Genomic DNA, 17,500 nt, shown 5'->3' with positions numbered 1-17,500 from the left:
AAAGCCGAGAGGAAGTCGAGTTTTTTTATTCACCGATATTCACCGAGACTAATGTGAATAATTGCTTTAGTATAATTACATGGGTGATTATTTGAAAAATATGCATTTTCGTTAAAACAATTTACTTCTTCGTCTGTGACCTCGACAAAACGGCTTACGGCCATTTTGAAAACTTGGCGATTATCGCATAATAATCACCTCAAGTGCGAGCCATCAGCGCTGAGAATTTTCGATAAACACCTATGTAATTAACATCTATTATAACATAACTTGGATAAAACGAGCGTTCTGATTGGCCAATTGGTCATTTACCATTCCCCGTGGGTGCACGCTTGCTGACGACAGCTGAAGTGCGATCTAACTTTCCGAGATTGTGGAAAGAAGGAAATGCCGTCACTAGCGCATCAGTCCTAATTTTTCAAGACATATTTTCCTTCTCGTAGAATAGGGGTGAACCTCTACAGAGCTCAAAACAGAAAGATGTAGCCCTAAAGATTAATCAGCAGTGGAAAAGGAGGATTGAAGGTCTTAAAGCGACAAAAGAGCGTTTCGCGTTTGATTTCCAAAACACAATCTGAACTCTGCTCAAATATTGAAGCCTAATTGTGGAAATGAAATAGATTTTATGAGACCAGGGAAGATGTTACAGGAAGGTAAATGGTGTTTTGGAATGTCGATTTTCTTTTTGAGATTTATTTCATCGGCCATTTGAGCAGCTGAAATAGTGTAACGTTTCGGTAATCAGATATGTAATTAACATCTAATATTGATTCACCAAGTTGTGTTGGTTTAAGAAACTTCCTTGCAACTTCTTTACAACGTAGCATTAGCAACACATTCAAAATTAGTCGATGAATATTTCTAAAACACATTCAACTTAAACTTTTTGGGCCTGTGATCCAAATTTCTCAACCGTCAGACGTGATGAGATAAATGTATAAATATCAACTGATAATGTGTAAACTGTTATAAGCAATTCGATTGAACGTGCATCCCCACTTAATTATTGTAGACCTTCTTTATGAATTTATTGGGTCCTTTTAATTACTCTGGACACCTGTGCCCGCTCCACATTTCCTATTATGCAATGTAAGTTGAACTGACAAGTGGTTCTCCCGATCAGCATAATGCGCCACGCAAGGGCAGGAGTCAAGCCTGTTAATGTGATAAAATGACCGCATCAGGATCGGTCGAGATATAGAACATCTACACTGATGTCATGTACTTATACGGTCACATTCATTTCAGTTACTTCTTGTCATATACTTCATCTCCACATTCAGAAGGGCTTTTATGTTGATAGGACAGCGCCAACTGTTGGAAAACTCTTGATGAATGTGACACAGTAGGACTGATACTCTCATTGGGTGGATGTGAACGGCAGAATATCATCCCTTTCATCTTTTCTCGGAATCGCTGGCTTAGAAGAGCGTACACAAACGGATTGACAGCTGAATTAAACATGATAAAAACGTGAGCAATGGAAATCTCAGGACTCTTCAAATCTTTCACAATGATGTGCAATGCTACGTCTGTGATCCAGCTGATTTCAAACATGAAGCTGATAATTAAAACCATCAACGTCACCCGCTTCCTTACTTTCAGCACACCCTGACAAAAAAAAAAAACACTTTGTTATACTATGCGTGATTTGGATGCCTTTCTTTTTTAAGTGAAGAACTTGGAGCCATCAACGTTTCACAGAAGGAACAGTAGCATCCAATGTAACTCTGTTTAAGTGTATTTTAAGTTGCTGCGATACAGGTGTGCAAAGCACCGGTACCAGTAACACACAGTTCATCGGTTAAAGTCACCTTAAGGTTACTTCCCACCTTCGCGGGTGCCCTTCGGTAAAAACACTGTACGCGCGCCAGTTTAAATAAAACCCCAACAAACTATATATCATTAGAAAGCTTAATAAATGTACTTGACGAAAAAAATACAATTTTAGCGAAGTTTTCTTTCAGGAAGTGTCAGAAGCCAGTGTCGGATTCCAAAGTACGAGCAAAATGGCTGCACACTCTTATTCGCAAGGCATCAATCAACAAAAATGTCTAGATATCCACATCTAAAGTTGGACTAGCTAAAAATGTGCTAGACGTGTTGCGTAAATGGACGCCACGCGAAAAATATGTTAAACATCAAAATTTCCCGACACACTTTTGTTTGTCATTATCTCTGGAATGTTCTGGCGAAATTTCACGACAATCCGCCGAATCTGCATACCCTATGAATTCGGTCAAAGTGGATGTATTCCTCCCAAAATCATATGCGAGATTTTCGCTTGTAAAGGTTCGTAAACAACTCGCCCCACGCCTGGAGATTATCTCGCCTGATAAAACCGCAAACCAAATGGAACAACGGGACCTCCTAGCGTCCGTGACAATAGATCAAGATTTCCCGGGAAAAGCATCGCATTGCAACACGTTTTTTATATCGCTCAGTCGAGTGAAATTCAGGAGGTAGACGCAATACAAGAATGGGCAAAGACACCAAAGGCAAAGGCAAAACCTGTGCCAAAAAGGCCAAAGGCGGAAAACGTGCCGCTGAAAAACAAAATGTTACTAGTAACGAATGGACGGACAGCTTAAGAAATGCCCTTATTGCTGAAATGAGTTCCACTGGGTAGGTTTCATGATTTCATTATTTGAAAATACGCTTCGAGGCGATTGCTTATGTTTTTGTATCAAGGCTAGCAAATGTATTATAAAGGAACCTCGTTTTAACCTTATGTATGACAAATTTAGGTTTTATCAGAGGCAAAAAATTTAGGTTAGATCTTTCTTTGGCAAAATGGACATATTTCTTCCGTCTTTGGGCCGGGTTTTTTTTTTTCTTTTCTTTACCCAAGGACATTTTTCTGCTTTTGATTTTTCTATAAAAGTAATTAGCGTGAAGAGCTTCCACATGGGAATTTTGTCAAGTACGTGATGTAAATAAAAATATGCAAATAACATGAATACGAGCCATGAGCTTTTGCCGCGAAAAATTTCCCCAAGGGGTTTCGCCCGTTGACAAGATTATGACACCTTCGTAGTTTATTAACTTTATTTGAAAATAAGTTTTTTCCGAATAACTCGGCCGCTTTTTCATATTTTTAACATTTTCCTTTTGTAAACGCTAGATAAAATGACTGACTTAAATTTTGTCAAATTCAAAAAAAAAAAAGATTTTTTTGGCATCTGAAGGTGGGAAGTAACCTTAAGAGCACTCGCCTTCCACCGGTTTGACCTAGGATCCATTCCCGGATTCGACGCCACATGTAAGTTGAGTTTATTGGTTCTCCCCCTCAACCTTTGATTTGATTTGTCTTACTTCAGTTGATTTGAGGGCCATATTGTGAACTACTGAGAAACCAGTAAATATGTAAGCCGCATATGAACACTACTTAATTAATGATGAAATGGTATATGAAACGATTCATATGTGAACTGCGGATATGAAATCAAGTGAAGCTATAATCTTCGCAGTTATGAGAGCAATTTTTGCAATTGCGTAGAGAAGCCTGAAAAATTCAGGACTTCAACCCCGTTGAAGTCCTGAATTTTTCAGGCTTCTCTACGCAATTTGCCAATCTTTTGATACTTTTCAACCTTCTTGGTCTCCTTTTCTTTTGCTCCACTGTCTTCTGGAATTGCCACGTCTATTATATGACAGCTTTTCTTGCCTTTGTCAACAAGCACTAGGTCTGGCCTCCTAGCCTCGATGTTATGGTCTGTTCGTACGCTGAAGTCCCATAGGCGTTTGTAGTTCTCATTTTCCTGTACCCTCTCAGGGACGTGATTGTACCATTTATCATTCCGGTGGAACCCGCATTTTCCCGACAGATCCCAGTGAATTGCCCTGGCCACATTATCATGTCTTTTCTTGTATTCTTTCTGTGCCAATTTTGAACAACCGCTGACGATGTGACTAACAGTTTCATTTTTGTCTCTGCACATTCTACATTTAGCATCTATCTGGGATTTGTCAATGGTTGCTTTAATATAATTTGTCCGTAATGCTTGATCTTGTGCAGCAATTATTAGTGCTTCTGTCTCTCTCTTAAGACTTCCTTGCTTCAGCCAGCTCCATGTTTTCTCATTACTCTGGTCTTCAGTCTCTCTTACAAATTGTCCATGTAGTGGCATTCTTGTGTGTTTTCAGCCCTTCTTCTTACTTTAAAACTGGTTGCCGTTTCCTGCCTTCCAGTAACCTCTGCCCTAACTGCTTTCAACAGTTCTTCTTCACTCGATTGGACATATGTTTCCAATGATACCATTGCTTGGTTTATACAGTCCTCTACTTATACGAGTCCTCTACCACCGTGCTTCCTTGGGACGTAGATTCTTGCAACACAGTCTCTTGGGTGCAGGCCTCCGTTGATTGTTAGTAATATTCTTGTTCTGCGGTCTAGCTCCTTTAACTCTTGTTTCGTCCATTCAATTATCCCCCCAGCAAATCTAATGAATGACACTGCCCACGTATTTATTGCCTGGATCAAATTTCCCCCATTTAATTTGGTCTGTGCAACTTTACTGACGCGCCGTAGATATTCTTTCTTGATCTTTTCTTTCATCTGCCTGTGTAACATTACATCAGCTTCCAGTACTCTAAGTACTTGTACCCTTCACCTTCTTTTAAAGATCTTATGTTTGTGTCATCAGGTAGTGTGATGCCCTCTGACTGTGTCATCTTACCTCTCTTTATTTTCAGTACTGCGCACTTCTCAATTCCAAATTTCATCCCAATGTCGCTACTAAATACTCTCACAGTCTGTATTAGCGAATCTAGTTGGTTCGAAGTTTTCGCATATAACTTCAAATCATCCATAAACAGGCGATGGTTGATTTTTATATTATTTCCGTAAGAGTATCCTGCTTCACACTTTCTGAGGATGAGGGTGAGAGGGATTATTGTTATCACGAACAGTAGTGGAGACAAGAAATCCCCTTGAAAGATACCTCTTTTTATGTCCACACTTCCAAGGCTCTGTCCATTTGATGTAAGTTCTGTCTTCCAACCATTCGTAGAGTTGGTTAACAGGTTCTTAATATTTTGGGCTATTCCCACAAGGCCAAGGCATTCTAGAATCCATGCGTGGGGTATCATATCATAGGCCTTCTTATAATCGATCCATCCTAAGGCAAGATTCTTCTTCCTCGCTTTGCTCTCTTTCAAGATCATTTTATCAATGAACAGTTGGTCGTTGGTCCCTTGAGCCCCTTTCCTGCAGCCTTTTTGTTCATCAGGTAGAATATTTCCTGTGTCAAGTAATTCATACAGCTTGTCAGATATTATCCCAGTAAGCATTTTCCACATTACTGGTAGACAGGTTATCGGGCGGTAGTTTCCTGCTGCTGCACCTTTTTCTGGGTCTTTCATGAAGAGTATCATTCTGCCTTTTGTCATCCAGTCAGGGACAATGCCAGTATCTAAACATGACTAAAGGTTGTTTGCAATACACGTATGTAGGGATGTGAAATTCTTCAACCAAAAACCCTGCACTAGGTCAGGCCCTGGTGCTTTCCAGTTTGGTACTTTCTTCAGGAATTGCGTCACTGTCTCCACACTGATACATATATTGTCTTGCTGAAGGGGCTCTATCTCCTCCCTCAACCTCTGTAGCCACTCTGCTTCCTTCTCATATGTGGTTTCTTCTCCCCAAATGCCATCCCAATATTGCTTGGCCTCCTCAGGCTCAGGTGTCAGCTGGGAACTGTTACTGTTACCGTCGATCTCTTCGTATAATCTTCTTTGGTTCGTTTCGAACATTCTGTTTTGTACAAACTGCTTATTCCTGTTCTTATATCTCTGCAGCTTCTTAGACTTGGCAATGAGTCGTTGTTTGAGATCTTCATGGACATGCTTGAGGCCATTCTTTGCAATCTTATACTTCTGTTCTAGTTGCCACCTGTGGTGTTCTTTAACTATTTTCCCTCTTAAGAGTGACTCCACTCTGCTTAGGTCAGCTCTCATGTCTTTGATTTGAGACTCCAGCCTTCGTTTCCACAGTCCTTTTCCCAGTCCACGGACCTTTTCCCAGTCCACAGACCTTTTCCCAGTCTTCAGTCCTAATCTTTCTGTAACAACCACTGCTCCAGCATAGATGAGCATGTTAGTAACAGTTACATCCTCTACATCAACTTTTTCCAGTACCCCATTTACCTTCTTAACTTCTTCTTTCAGTTTCTTCCTATTTGCATTTCGCAATGATGGTAAGCCTGTTCTTTCCTGACTATTGATTACTTCCATAATTCTCCTGTAAATGTCCTTTTCTTCATCAGAAAGCCCCTCAATATTTTTTTCCCTTTGTTGTTCGGTCTGTACATCTGCTGTCACATTATCAGTTTTATTGTCAAATGCATCTTGCTCACCACTGTCAGCATTTGTCTGACGCTCTACCGTCACACCAGACAGTCCAAGCGCTTCATCTTCATCCTCATCTTCAGTGTTAACCAACGCTTCCCTTTTCATCTCTTCAATCTCCATTTCCGTCAACCACCCATTTATTTTAATTGCTCTTTTTTGATCAGCTTACCTCTGCTCGCTGTTCTCAAATCCGCCGTTTTCTTTCTACTTGCTAATCATTCGTTTTCGGTATCCTCTGATACCAGGATTACTCATAATGTAGCACTTCCTGACAAGTTTGTTTACTGCCTTGGTCCATTTTGTTCTAGCAGTAGCTGGGTAACGACCTGGTGCTGGCTGCTGTTCCCCAGACACCCTGCCGGGCGTGACACCTTCACTTGGAGCTTAGGTCTCATTTACGCCGTTTATGTTTCTATCTTCATGATTCATCTTCATTTTGGAAGAGTTGCTAATTCACCAACTAGCTAGGGAGGATAATTTCTCGGAGTTCCCTTCTCCTAGGAGGGTTGCCATCCAAGGCTAGGAGTCCTTCCTGCCCCTTTGTTGTTACCCTAACTAGGGTGCCTTAGGGGTTACTAACACTTGCCAAAGGTGTTACCCGAGACTCTGGTGGGCGGGAGCGTCCACATTCCCGAGATAGGCTAAGGCTCAAGCTAGCCTGTCCTACCCCAGAGCCCATATTATTATTATCATTATCATTATCATTATCATTATCATTATCATTATCATTATCATTATCATTATCATTATCATTATCATTATCATTATCATTATCATTATCATTATCATTATCATTATCATTATCATTATCATTATCATTATCATTATCATTATCATTATCATTATCATTATCATTATCATTATCATTATCATTATCATTATCATTATCATTATCATTATTATAAATTGACCATAAACTCTTCAATACAAAATTAGTTTTAAAAAGAAAAAATAATTGATCGCATTTAAAGTAGCTTACCGTAATTTAAAAAAGATATATGTACATGCTGTCTTTATGCTCAATCTTCTTTTTAAAAAAACTTCAGGAAAATATACTAACTCTTTTTATTATTATAAACTGATAAATAAAGGAAAGAACTTGTAAATAAATATAAAATGCTCCTTGTTATAAGCTCAGTGTCAAAATTTACAGGAGAATAAACTATCTACATGTGACCGAGACTTCTAGTTCTAGATCAGTCTCCTGTATATTTGCAGTAGTTCCCCTCCTAGTGCGCGAGCCTCGAAGGCAAACCAATGCAGACCTCAAAATGGCAAATGAGACTCGAGTCCTGATCCATGCGATGGTGGAAGCGTAGCTCTCCTGTTTCTTTACTGCCAGTAGCTCAGCGAACAAAGAAATATCACTTTCTAAGAAAAACAAGAAACAAAAACTCTAGAAACGAGCGACTCTTTATAATGTGAATCTTTTTACGATTTCACAATTTTGAGAAATTATCCATTTCTGTGACTTTTCTAGGGTTTTGCTTACAACCTTCTTATCTTGTAAAATCTTAGTCAATTCGTTCTCTAAGTTAATAGAGTAAGCGGCTAGGAAATCGAAAATTACTTGAATAAACTCTTCACTCCAATTCTTAATTTTGCATATTTGTCCCTTTTGAACATTGTCCTCGCTGGTATTGTCCCCGGAAAGCAGGCAGTTCCTTCTATGATGAACCATTCCTTATTCACTTTGTCTACTACACTCATGTCAGGTTTGTTGACGCCATTTCTTGGGCATTTTTCCAGATGCAATGGAATATCCCACAAAACTTTCGCTTTTTCATTCTCCAGACATGGTACTGGATGGCTCTGCTTATCTGACCACGGTAAAAAGTGTTGAGATCCACTGAATTCGAATTTTTCTAATATACTGTGTTACAGAGGTCGTAGCACTAGATAGTGCCTGTCCTTGCATAGTGGCTGTGCTATTCTGGAGCAGCCGCATTGTATATGGGGTACTGTTTCTTGATCGTTGGAACATAATCGGCAGTTGGTTTCATCAATACTCTCTTGTAATTTGTGCTTCCAGTACACCTTGGTATCCATTAACTGCTGTCTTATAGAGGTGTCCACCGACAGGACCATGTCTGGGATGTCCTTCTAGCTCTTGAATATCTGATACGATGCAGGTGTGGTCTCTGCATCTTTCCTAAGCTGGCTCACATGCTTTTCTAACAGGGCAGTGCCATGACTTCGGTTCTTCTCTTCTGCTGAGTGGTCTTTCTTAGTATTTATTCGATGCTTTTGGGCTCTTTAGTTTTAACTACTGCTACCTGGTCATCGTTAGAAGTGACTGTGGCTTCTTCGATTCATTGAATTGGCAGGTTGGAATATTATTTGCAATATAGTACTAGTATGACTTAAAGATATCGCGTATTTACAATTTATATTACGAGCAAATTTATATAAATAACAACAAGTGAATTACAATCTGTGAATACGATTTAAGTAAAACTGATAAAATGAATACTTTGCATAAATTAATTAAACTTCTAGTATACGGAGCCGAATATTCAAATTCTTCAATGCTTAAGAGTATCCTTCAAATTAATGTTCATAAGTAAGAATAAGCTTCATGCTTATGTAATGTTCTTATAATGTTCAGCCTTTCGAGAGTTTCTTCTATAGTTTTACTGTTCATGTTATGATTTTCAACGCACTTGACACTACCGACTTCTGTATGTTTCGTGGCACATCGTTTGTCCTTTTTCCCAGCAACTTCCGTAATCCTTCTTCCATAGTCCTTGACCATCCTCCAAGCACGGCTATGATAATATTGTACTGGTGGACTGTATATCCAGGGTATCCGGTTCTTGCAACTCCCATCGTAATGGGCCATACTTTACAGACTTCTCTTCATCTTTCTTTTCTCTTTTCTCGATCCACGTCCACGGACAACTCATCTCCAAGACTAATGCTTCCTTACTTTTATGGTTTACTATCTTTGTATCGATTCTGTTATCTTGCAATTCATGGCTCTCCCCATAAGTTGGTATATCCCACAATGCTTGGACACTCTCTGAGACGTATTCTGGTTTAAGCTTGATTGGTGAATACCATGCAGGAAGACTTTAGACCAGTTGTAACTCTCGTAGCAGCTCAAAATATAACACTCTCAGCGCATTGTTCTGTCTTGCTAAATACTTGTTTTGGGCGAGGGCTGAGCATCCCGATAACACGCGAGCTACGTTTTCCGGTGCTTTATTACACATACGACAGGGTACGTTATTTGACTGTGATATCGTAATCTTCTTAACTTGGTATAACTTCGTTGGCACGAGCTGTTGGTATAACTCACTTATACCGGCCACAACAGACGTTAGGCATGACGTCCATTCGCTTAGCCATGAAAAGCAGTTCTTAGTGCTCGTGTTATCATCATTCCATCCTGCTGTATACAGCTTTCCCTGCAATGCTTCATCACGTACTGTCTTCAACAACTGTTCTTCGTACTTTAATCTCAGCAGTTGCTTTATTATCATCATCATCATCATCATCATCATCATCATCATCATTATCATTATCATTATCATTATCATTATTATTATCATAATCTTAATGCTTTAGCTCTGGTGGATGTTATACTGCCATTACACCAAGGGAGCGAGTCATATCCAATGGCCAAAGGTCCCTTGAGTCATTCCTTCTCCTTTCCGACGCCTTCGTTAAAATCCTTGCTGTTCCCAACACAGATGTTTTCTGCAGCAATCCCGTACTAATGGTAATCCCCAGCTCATCAAACCATGTATTCAATCTTTTGCTTACTGCTCCGAGTGCACCAACAACTACCGGTACCACTTCCTGCTGTCTGATACCCGACTGTTTTCCAATCTCCCTCTTCAAATCTTGGTATTTATCAATCTTTTTACTCTCTTTTCATACACGCTGTGATCCCACGGTGAAACAATAACAACATCAACAATGTCAGGTCTTCTGGCCTTATTATTATTATTATAATTACTATCACCATCATCATCATCATCATCATCATCATCAACATCATCATCATCATTATTATTAGTAGTATTATTATTATTGTTGTTGTTGTTGTTGTTGCAGTTATTACCTTCAAGCCTGAATTTCCAGGCTTTCCTTTCACTGCTCCTAAGGTTATGCTCATAAGTGCGATGTTCATTTCAAGACATAAACATTTCCTCCGCAGTTCAAATATAAGACTTCCATATATTCTCAGGCTGTTGTATCAAACGGGTTTATCATGAGCAAAAAGTGACTAACTACCTGTTGGTTTGATGTCTTATTTGGTGGAGTATTGTGTAGATGATATACATTCATTTCCTACCTGTTGATGTGTAAGTTGTTTATCTCGATTCAGCTTAAACCACAAAGTATATACAACAATGGAATAAAACCCAACCATCAGTATGAACGAAAGGCAAAGGAAAGTCGCCCAAATTACGTCATTAATCAGGTGCAACGTTTCATTTGTCCAAAAATGATCACAGGACCTCACGGCTAACTCTTTCCCAATAGCTTGGAGCACCAGCCCACGCATGCACAAAACAGCCGCCAAAATCCAAGTACAGGGAATAATTACCTATAAAAGAAAAGGAGGAGAAAAACGTCGCTCAAAAACCAAAGGAAATCAGGAAACTTGTAGTGTCGACAGGGATGAGTACACAGGGTAAGTGAGGACCTAGCGGAAAAGACTTGAGTTCGTAGCCATTTGGCTTCAACTCATGTTGGACTACCCTTTGCATCAGCTAGACTCGATTGAATCAGTGAACACAGTTGAAACCAAGGCATTGTTGAGGCTTGGACAAAAGATTCCTACCCATTACAAAGAGGCGACAGTCTGAATGCGTCACGTGAGCTTTTTTTCAACGGAAACAGCAACGGTTATTGTCGTGGAGTTTCCACGAAATTGAAGTGTAGGAACTGGTAACTAGCTAGAGGCTTGGCTACAAGCCCAATGCCTGATTACTGGGCTGATGATGAACTGAAAACGTGGTTTTTCAGAAACAATTTTTTGGACTTGAATGTTGGACAAATTTCTTTAACTTTTCGAAAAGGAAAGCTTAATTTAAGGTTTAAAAGTATTGTGACCGCATCCTCGGCAACAGTTATGGAGCAATTGATTAATTTCTCATGGTGAAAGGAAGATAACGATAAAAGACAATAGAATGAACTAACCGAACCAAAAACGATGATACTGCTTGAAGCGAACTTGGACTGCTTAACAGCTACCTGCGCGTAGCGCGACTTCGATTACCGAGAAAAAAAGAGGGCCAAAATGGCAAAAAACATAGGTTTATATACGAAGAAACTAAATTATGCAAAACGAGAAAACTGAAGGTGTAATTGGCGAGTGAAAGAAACGAATGTGCGAAAACGTAGAAAAACAAAGAACGGAAACAAGACACGCTAACGAGCAGGCTATGAAAAAGCAAATGAGGCGGAGAAACAAACTAATTTGACACAAAGAAGAGAAAGAGAGAGAGAGAAAAAACAACAGTAAGCAGCTGATGAGTAAATGATGCCTCTCGTGAAGGAGAGCGACTGAGGGCAAGAGAAAACAGGCAATATATTAAGAACAACCAACGAGAGAGGGAGCGAAAAATAGCCCGAATAAAGAGACGAAATTATATTGACGAGCACAGGAAGAAAGAGCAGTCACGAGCACGAAAAAAACAGGCTGAGTAATGGTGACCAAAAACGGCGAAAAGAGCAAGAAACACCACGGGAAAACAGACTTATTTACAGTAAAGAGCATGCCGCAATTGTCGTGTGGTAAGCAGACTACTTAGTTTTAAAACATGTACAAAAACATAAATAAATGATAGATTGAAAACGTACTTTTAGGCTTACGTAAACATACATATTATTGAAGTGACATACTCTTAAAGTACGGGCAGTAATTTTGCCTTTTTGTCCATGTGGATGGACTACTGTATAGTAGCGTTCCCTGGCGATGATAACCATGGTGAAAACACCAGCAAAAGCTCCAGTCCACGCCGTCTTATTCAGGAACGCACAAATCGCATTACCAGGCATTTCACCCGCTGATCTAATTCTTAGAATTACAATAAATTGTAACAAGAGGAAGCACGGCTGGAAGATGTCGGCGGCTGCCAGGTTCACCAGTAGAAAATTGAAGGGGGTCCTGTAAGATAGAAAGAGCTTCAATCGGGATCAGTGCTTTCAATAAATGTTATCTTAGAATTTATTGTAATTCACGGCGTTATTTAATCAAAAACTACGTTTTTTGAGATGATTTGAAAAAGAAGGGTGGCTTTAATTTTCCTCTCGCCAGTGTTAGTCCAAGCTACATTATATAACCAAGAACGGCTACAACGCTCTGGCCTACACGACGGCTTCGATAAAATGTATTTTGATAGGTCATGGATGCGGAGTTTCCCAACTGGGTCACTATACCGCAATGGAAGCTAGTTCGAACCACTCACCACGAAAACGGCGCTTATTTGCCATTTTTTCAAAGAATTTATCGTTGAGACGAAAAAAAATCGTGTATTCGATGGAAGTACGTTTCAAAAACTCGACATGCCGTGAGTTAGTAAAACAACTACGACGAATGAGGAAAACCCCAATGAATCTGGCAACCTTTTTTTTTTCATTTTTCTTGGATGTGTATCGGGCCCAAGAAATTCAATAGAGAATTTCAAAATGAGGCAAAAGATGAAGCTCCTTTTCCAGATGTTACACGGAGCGGTATGGGGACAGGCTTTCTACACAGCGGGGCTGGTGCGAAGAGGGGAGCTTAAGGAGGCTCGAAAGGGTTTCAGCACTGAGAAGACTCTCTGCTTAGATCGAATAACACTACAACACTGCATCATGTAACTACAGTGTTATGGTACCATATGAAACACCGATTACTTCCAAACAAGATGTGATCATTATTGTGATGTAATAAGTTACCTTGGCAACGGGAATACCCAGCAAAAACACTCTTTATTTTGGGTTTAGTTGCTCATATCTAAAACACGAACACAATGACCCCCTTTTTTATTGCTGAAAAAGTGATTAGAAGGCCATGATGAAACTTCCGGCAAAGTTGAAATTATTCTGGCTAGAGGATTCAGAGCTACCTTAAAAAAATCACAAAATTAAGGTGGGTCCGAATCCACTAGACAGAGTTTTTGAAAACTATGCAGTAACGTTTTATCATGACCTTTTGATTACTTTGCAGAAAAGCAAAAATGGGGGTCACCGAGTTCGTTTTTGAGATATAAGCAACTAAAAACAAAATAAAGGGTGTTTTAACAGGACTTGTCCGTTGCTACGGTGACATATTACGTCACAATAACGACTGTATCTTGTTCAGCAATAATTTGCGTTTAATTTGGTACCACATACAACGCTGTGGTGCCGATCCTTCTAATAAGAGCGTCATTTGGAAGCGTTGAAACTGGTTCGAGCCGCCTCAAGCAACGACAACGGCGATGGCGACAAGAACGTGACAAATTTGCCTATTTAGTGGGCAAAAACAAGAGCTTTGCACGCCCTGCACGTGCCTATTTCACTTTTGTCCATTTCTTTGCCATCGTCAGCAGTACAACAACGTGCAATAGCCAAATTTGAGGTGTGATCAAGAATGTCAGCATCTGAGGATAAACTTTAATTTTCTCCCCTAAATTAAGTGCCGTTCCGACGAGAGTCATTTTTGAGGAATTTACACACCCTGGTCATGTTAAAATGGTTGAAATAGTAATGGGGCGATTAAAATACCGCGAATTTGTATTTTGAGATGACGTTCTCGTTGCCGTCGCTGTTGTCGTTGCTTAAGCTCCCTATTATCATCAGTGGAAAAACAAAAATAAACCAACTTCGAGCTCGAATTCGAAACGAAAAATGCAAGCTTCACTTTGGTGGCTGTAACTAAAGCAAGCGAAATGATTGTCACTCCTGCTAATTGACCTCATTTCGATTTTTTAAGACAGCAAACGCAACGGGTAATTCCATCCTCAACTCTATCTATCCTCCACTCTATCCACCCTTCGAGCTTGGGCCATAAATCAACAGATTGAAATCTTGAGCTCGTTTAAAATAGCAAGAGGCATATATCACCACCTTAAAAATTAACCGAAAAAGACGGTTGCTATGATTACCTCATCTCCCGATTTCTAAAAACGACATAACCAACGAGTAGATTTCCAGCGATACTTGCAAAAAAAATGATGGTCTTGATCGCTAAGATGACAGCATCCGGTGAAGTCACCATGATTGCTTTTGGCTTTAAGTCACCTGACGGAGCAAGCAAGGGGAATAATTGAATGCGGGTAAAATAATTTTGTCTAACCAAAAACATTATATTTCATTCAGAATGTATTGGACAAAAGGAGATTCATAAATATCGGCGACTTAAACTCAATGACAAAAAGGATTAATTTTAACTTGAGTGAATTCATTTTTGTTTTCACACAACAATTTTAATTGTGATTTTAAAAAATCACCTGCTTGAGAAAGTATCACTATAGACAAAAAAGAAGGCACAAAAAAGACAATGGTCACTCTCCCTAAACCTCAGCTCCTTCTTTAAAAGAACTTCACGTTTTTTTTTTTTTTTTTCTGAACTAGAACAACAGAAGCAAAGTTAAATTTGCATGGGTAATCACATGGGGCCAAGTAATATAATATAACGCGTATTTTCAGAAGGTGCATAAATTGCCCGAGTCGCGCAGCAACTAGGGCAATTTGTGCAACTTCTAATAAAAAAAAGCTGTGATATTAATCCTTACTATTACAAGGAAACTTGCGATTGCTTGTTTATAATGTAAAGGGCACATTTTTTTTCTTTTATTGATTGCGCAATTTTCGGAGGTTCGGTTAGCGTCATCGAACTATAAAACACACGAATCATATGAAACTATTATTGTACAACAACGCCAAAGAAGTGAAACCAGCCCTGCTAAAAAGCATCGACTAAGTGAATAACGAAATTAATTCTACCCGAGGTAATTACTAAAATTATTGATAAATGCCCTCTGTCATAGGCAATCAACTTTTAATAATTTTACCCTCTACTTTATGATAGAAATCTCTCTAACGTAAACGCCCTAGAATGAGGAAAAACAAAGAAGCCAATATAAAAATCCCTTCATTAAATCCATTATCGTTTGCGGGAGCGTTAAGCAAATTTCAAAAGTTCAACAAAGGTATTATTTTCAAAATTGTCCGGACGGTTTTTGTTCCTCCGCCCCGTGGTGGTACCAGTGACCGGAGTTAAATTAGTTTCTCCAGGATTTTTAGATATGATCGTTACTTGCAGTGCGTTTTCATTCGGTCCCGCCTGTCAAAGAACCGTCGGTCTGTGTATTCTCGTCCCAATGTCTCGAGGCCTGACCCTTTCAGTAGAGGTAAACAATGTTTTAGCTAGGCAAACAAATGCCCTGAAATAATTTATAGATCGCACCAAGTTCATCAATATTTCAATCTCCGTTGCACTTCTGTCCATCTATTTACGTTAACAAAGAAACCATCTTGTCATTTCCTTCCTTGTCAGCTTGCGACCCTTTTTTTCCAACAATATTAATATAATTCCACAACTGCAGTTGATTATTTGTTTCATTTTATCTTTTCGTTTTCTGTTTCTTTTTAGTTTGTCGCTTCTTTGTTTTAGCAAATAGTAATGAACGGGAAAGGATAACATATCATCCAATGCACACTCCTTGGAAATTACAAGCAGAAACGAAACTCAAATAGCCAATACGTGCATGATAAGCATTTGGGTTTCTTTGCGACATGTCGACGAGGCGTTTGGACAGTCAAGTAAAATATGATACCGATCCCACCTGCCTAAAATATTTCGCAATGAAATCAATTTTAGTTATCCTCATCACGTAAATGTTTTCAAATAACCTACCGGTATTCGGGTGTTTCGAAAACAAAGGCCCCAAAGACCCCGAAAGCTCGAAAACGAATCGAAGACCTCCAAATTTTCTTGTTAGCGAAAATGTACAATTTGTTTTAAGTGAAAGCTGGGTGATCCGCCCTATTTAACTGAGTAACCACTCTCCATGTGTGACCAGACATCATCATTTCCCGTGGGATGAAAAGAGGCCTGTGACACTCTTGGCCTAAAATCCAACTTTAAGCCTAGGGTTAGCCAAAGTGAGGGTTTGGGGGTACTTTCTTCGTTTTCGAGTTTTCGAGGTCCTTCGGTTCTTAGGGGTCTTAGGGGTCTTGGTTTTCAAGACACCCCAGGTATTCTTCTCACACAGCAAATAATGTCCTGAATTAGTATGCTGGCATGTGTCATGTTGATTTTTAAAAATTCAATTAAGAATAACAAATGTGAATCCGTTCAAATCATGGAAATAAGATGTGGCAAGATTGTCAAGGCAAAGAATTTGTGTAAGACAGCTTCCGAAGGACTCAGCTTACTTACTTTGCCGTCAAAATAACGAAAATTAGAATATTTTACTAGAGTATTTGAGAAAATAACATCCAAAGAAATAAACCAATAAACAAAGCATAAAATCACCTCTGAGAAATTAAAAGGTTCTCGCGCTCATAAGCTCTGCCAACGGTCCTTCTTTGATAGACCATTAAAAACTCCGAACTATCCACACCATATATTGTCCATAGAAAACGTTGTTTTGAAAAGTAGTTTGGATGAATAAACGCTAAAACCTTGGAAATATTTCATAGAGGAACTTCAAAGACTAAAAAAATATATACAAAGTTTTGATGACGATTGATTATGTGCCATGAGTACTAAAGCAACCGATTGACCTCCTTGTCGAAGTCCTCATGTCAGAATTAAATGTACGAAATGCTTTTTATCAGAGACATTAAGCCTTTTTTTTTCTTTTCTTTCCCCTTATTGCCTTGGTAATGCCACCGATTAAACAATATGAATAATTTGAACAATTGTTTCCTTCCGTATAGTGATGATTTCGAATAATAACTTTTCATATAAGAAGAAGAGTAAGTTTTGTGACGAATTTGAAAATCATTTTCGCATTGATAACGCAGAAAAATAACATAATAACGCCTCGAAATTCCTCCAACGGCCTTATTAGACCTTATTGCAACATCACGAACTCATTGCTAGAAAGTGACCTTTTGAAGAGAATCACAACGGAAGAAAGGCGGGAGGATTAGAATCCCATTCAGACTTTTTTTCTCTGTTGCTTTAGTGGCGTTTATATAACTAACATATTTTAAG

The 17,500-nt window shown here is 39.2% G+C and overlaps 1 protein-coding gene across 1 annotated transcript in view; it reads right to left on the bottom strand.

Moving 5' to 3' along the window:
• Positions 1-17,500, bottom strand: part of LOC138052287 (neuropeptide FF receptor 2-like) — an 18,164-nt gene that overhangs the window by 523 nt on the left and 141 nt on the right. Inside the window, exons 2-5 of the mRNA XM_068898696.1 lie at positions 14,439-14,574; positions 12,211-12,475; positions 10,655-10,909; positions 1-1,611 (exon numbers count right to left, since the gene is read on the bottom strand). The exon at positions 1-1,611 is cut by the window's left edge and continues 523 nt beyond it. Coding sequence (XP_068754797.1) covers positions 1,249-1,611; positions 10,655-10,909; positions 12,211-12,475; positions 14,439-14,551 — 996 coding nt within the window. The 5' untranslated portion in view covers positions 14,552-14,574 and the 3' untranslated portion in view covers positions 1-1,248. The remainder of the gene's footprint in view (positions 1,612-10,654; positions 10,910-12,210; positions 12,476-14,438; positions 14,575-17,500) is intronic.

Source organism: Montipora capricornis, chromosome 1 (genome assembly GCF_036669925.1).
Source record: "Montipora capricornis isolate CH-2021 chromosome 1, ASM3666992v2, whole genome shotgun sequence".
In the NCBI taxonomy this organism is placed as follows: Eukaryota; Metazoa; Cnidaria; class Anthozoa; order Scleractinia; family Acroporidae; genus Montipora; species Montipora capricornis.
This window is presented reverse-complemented; position numbering and strand designations above follow the sequence as displayed.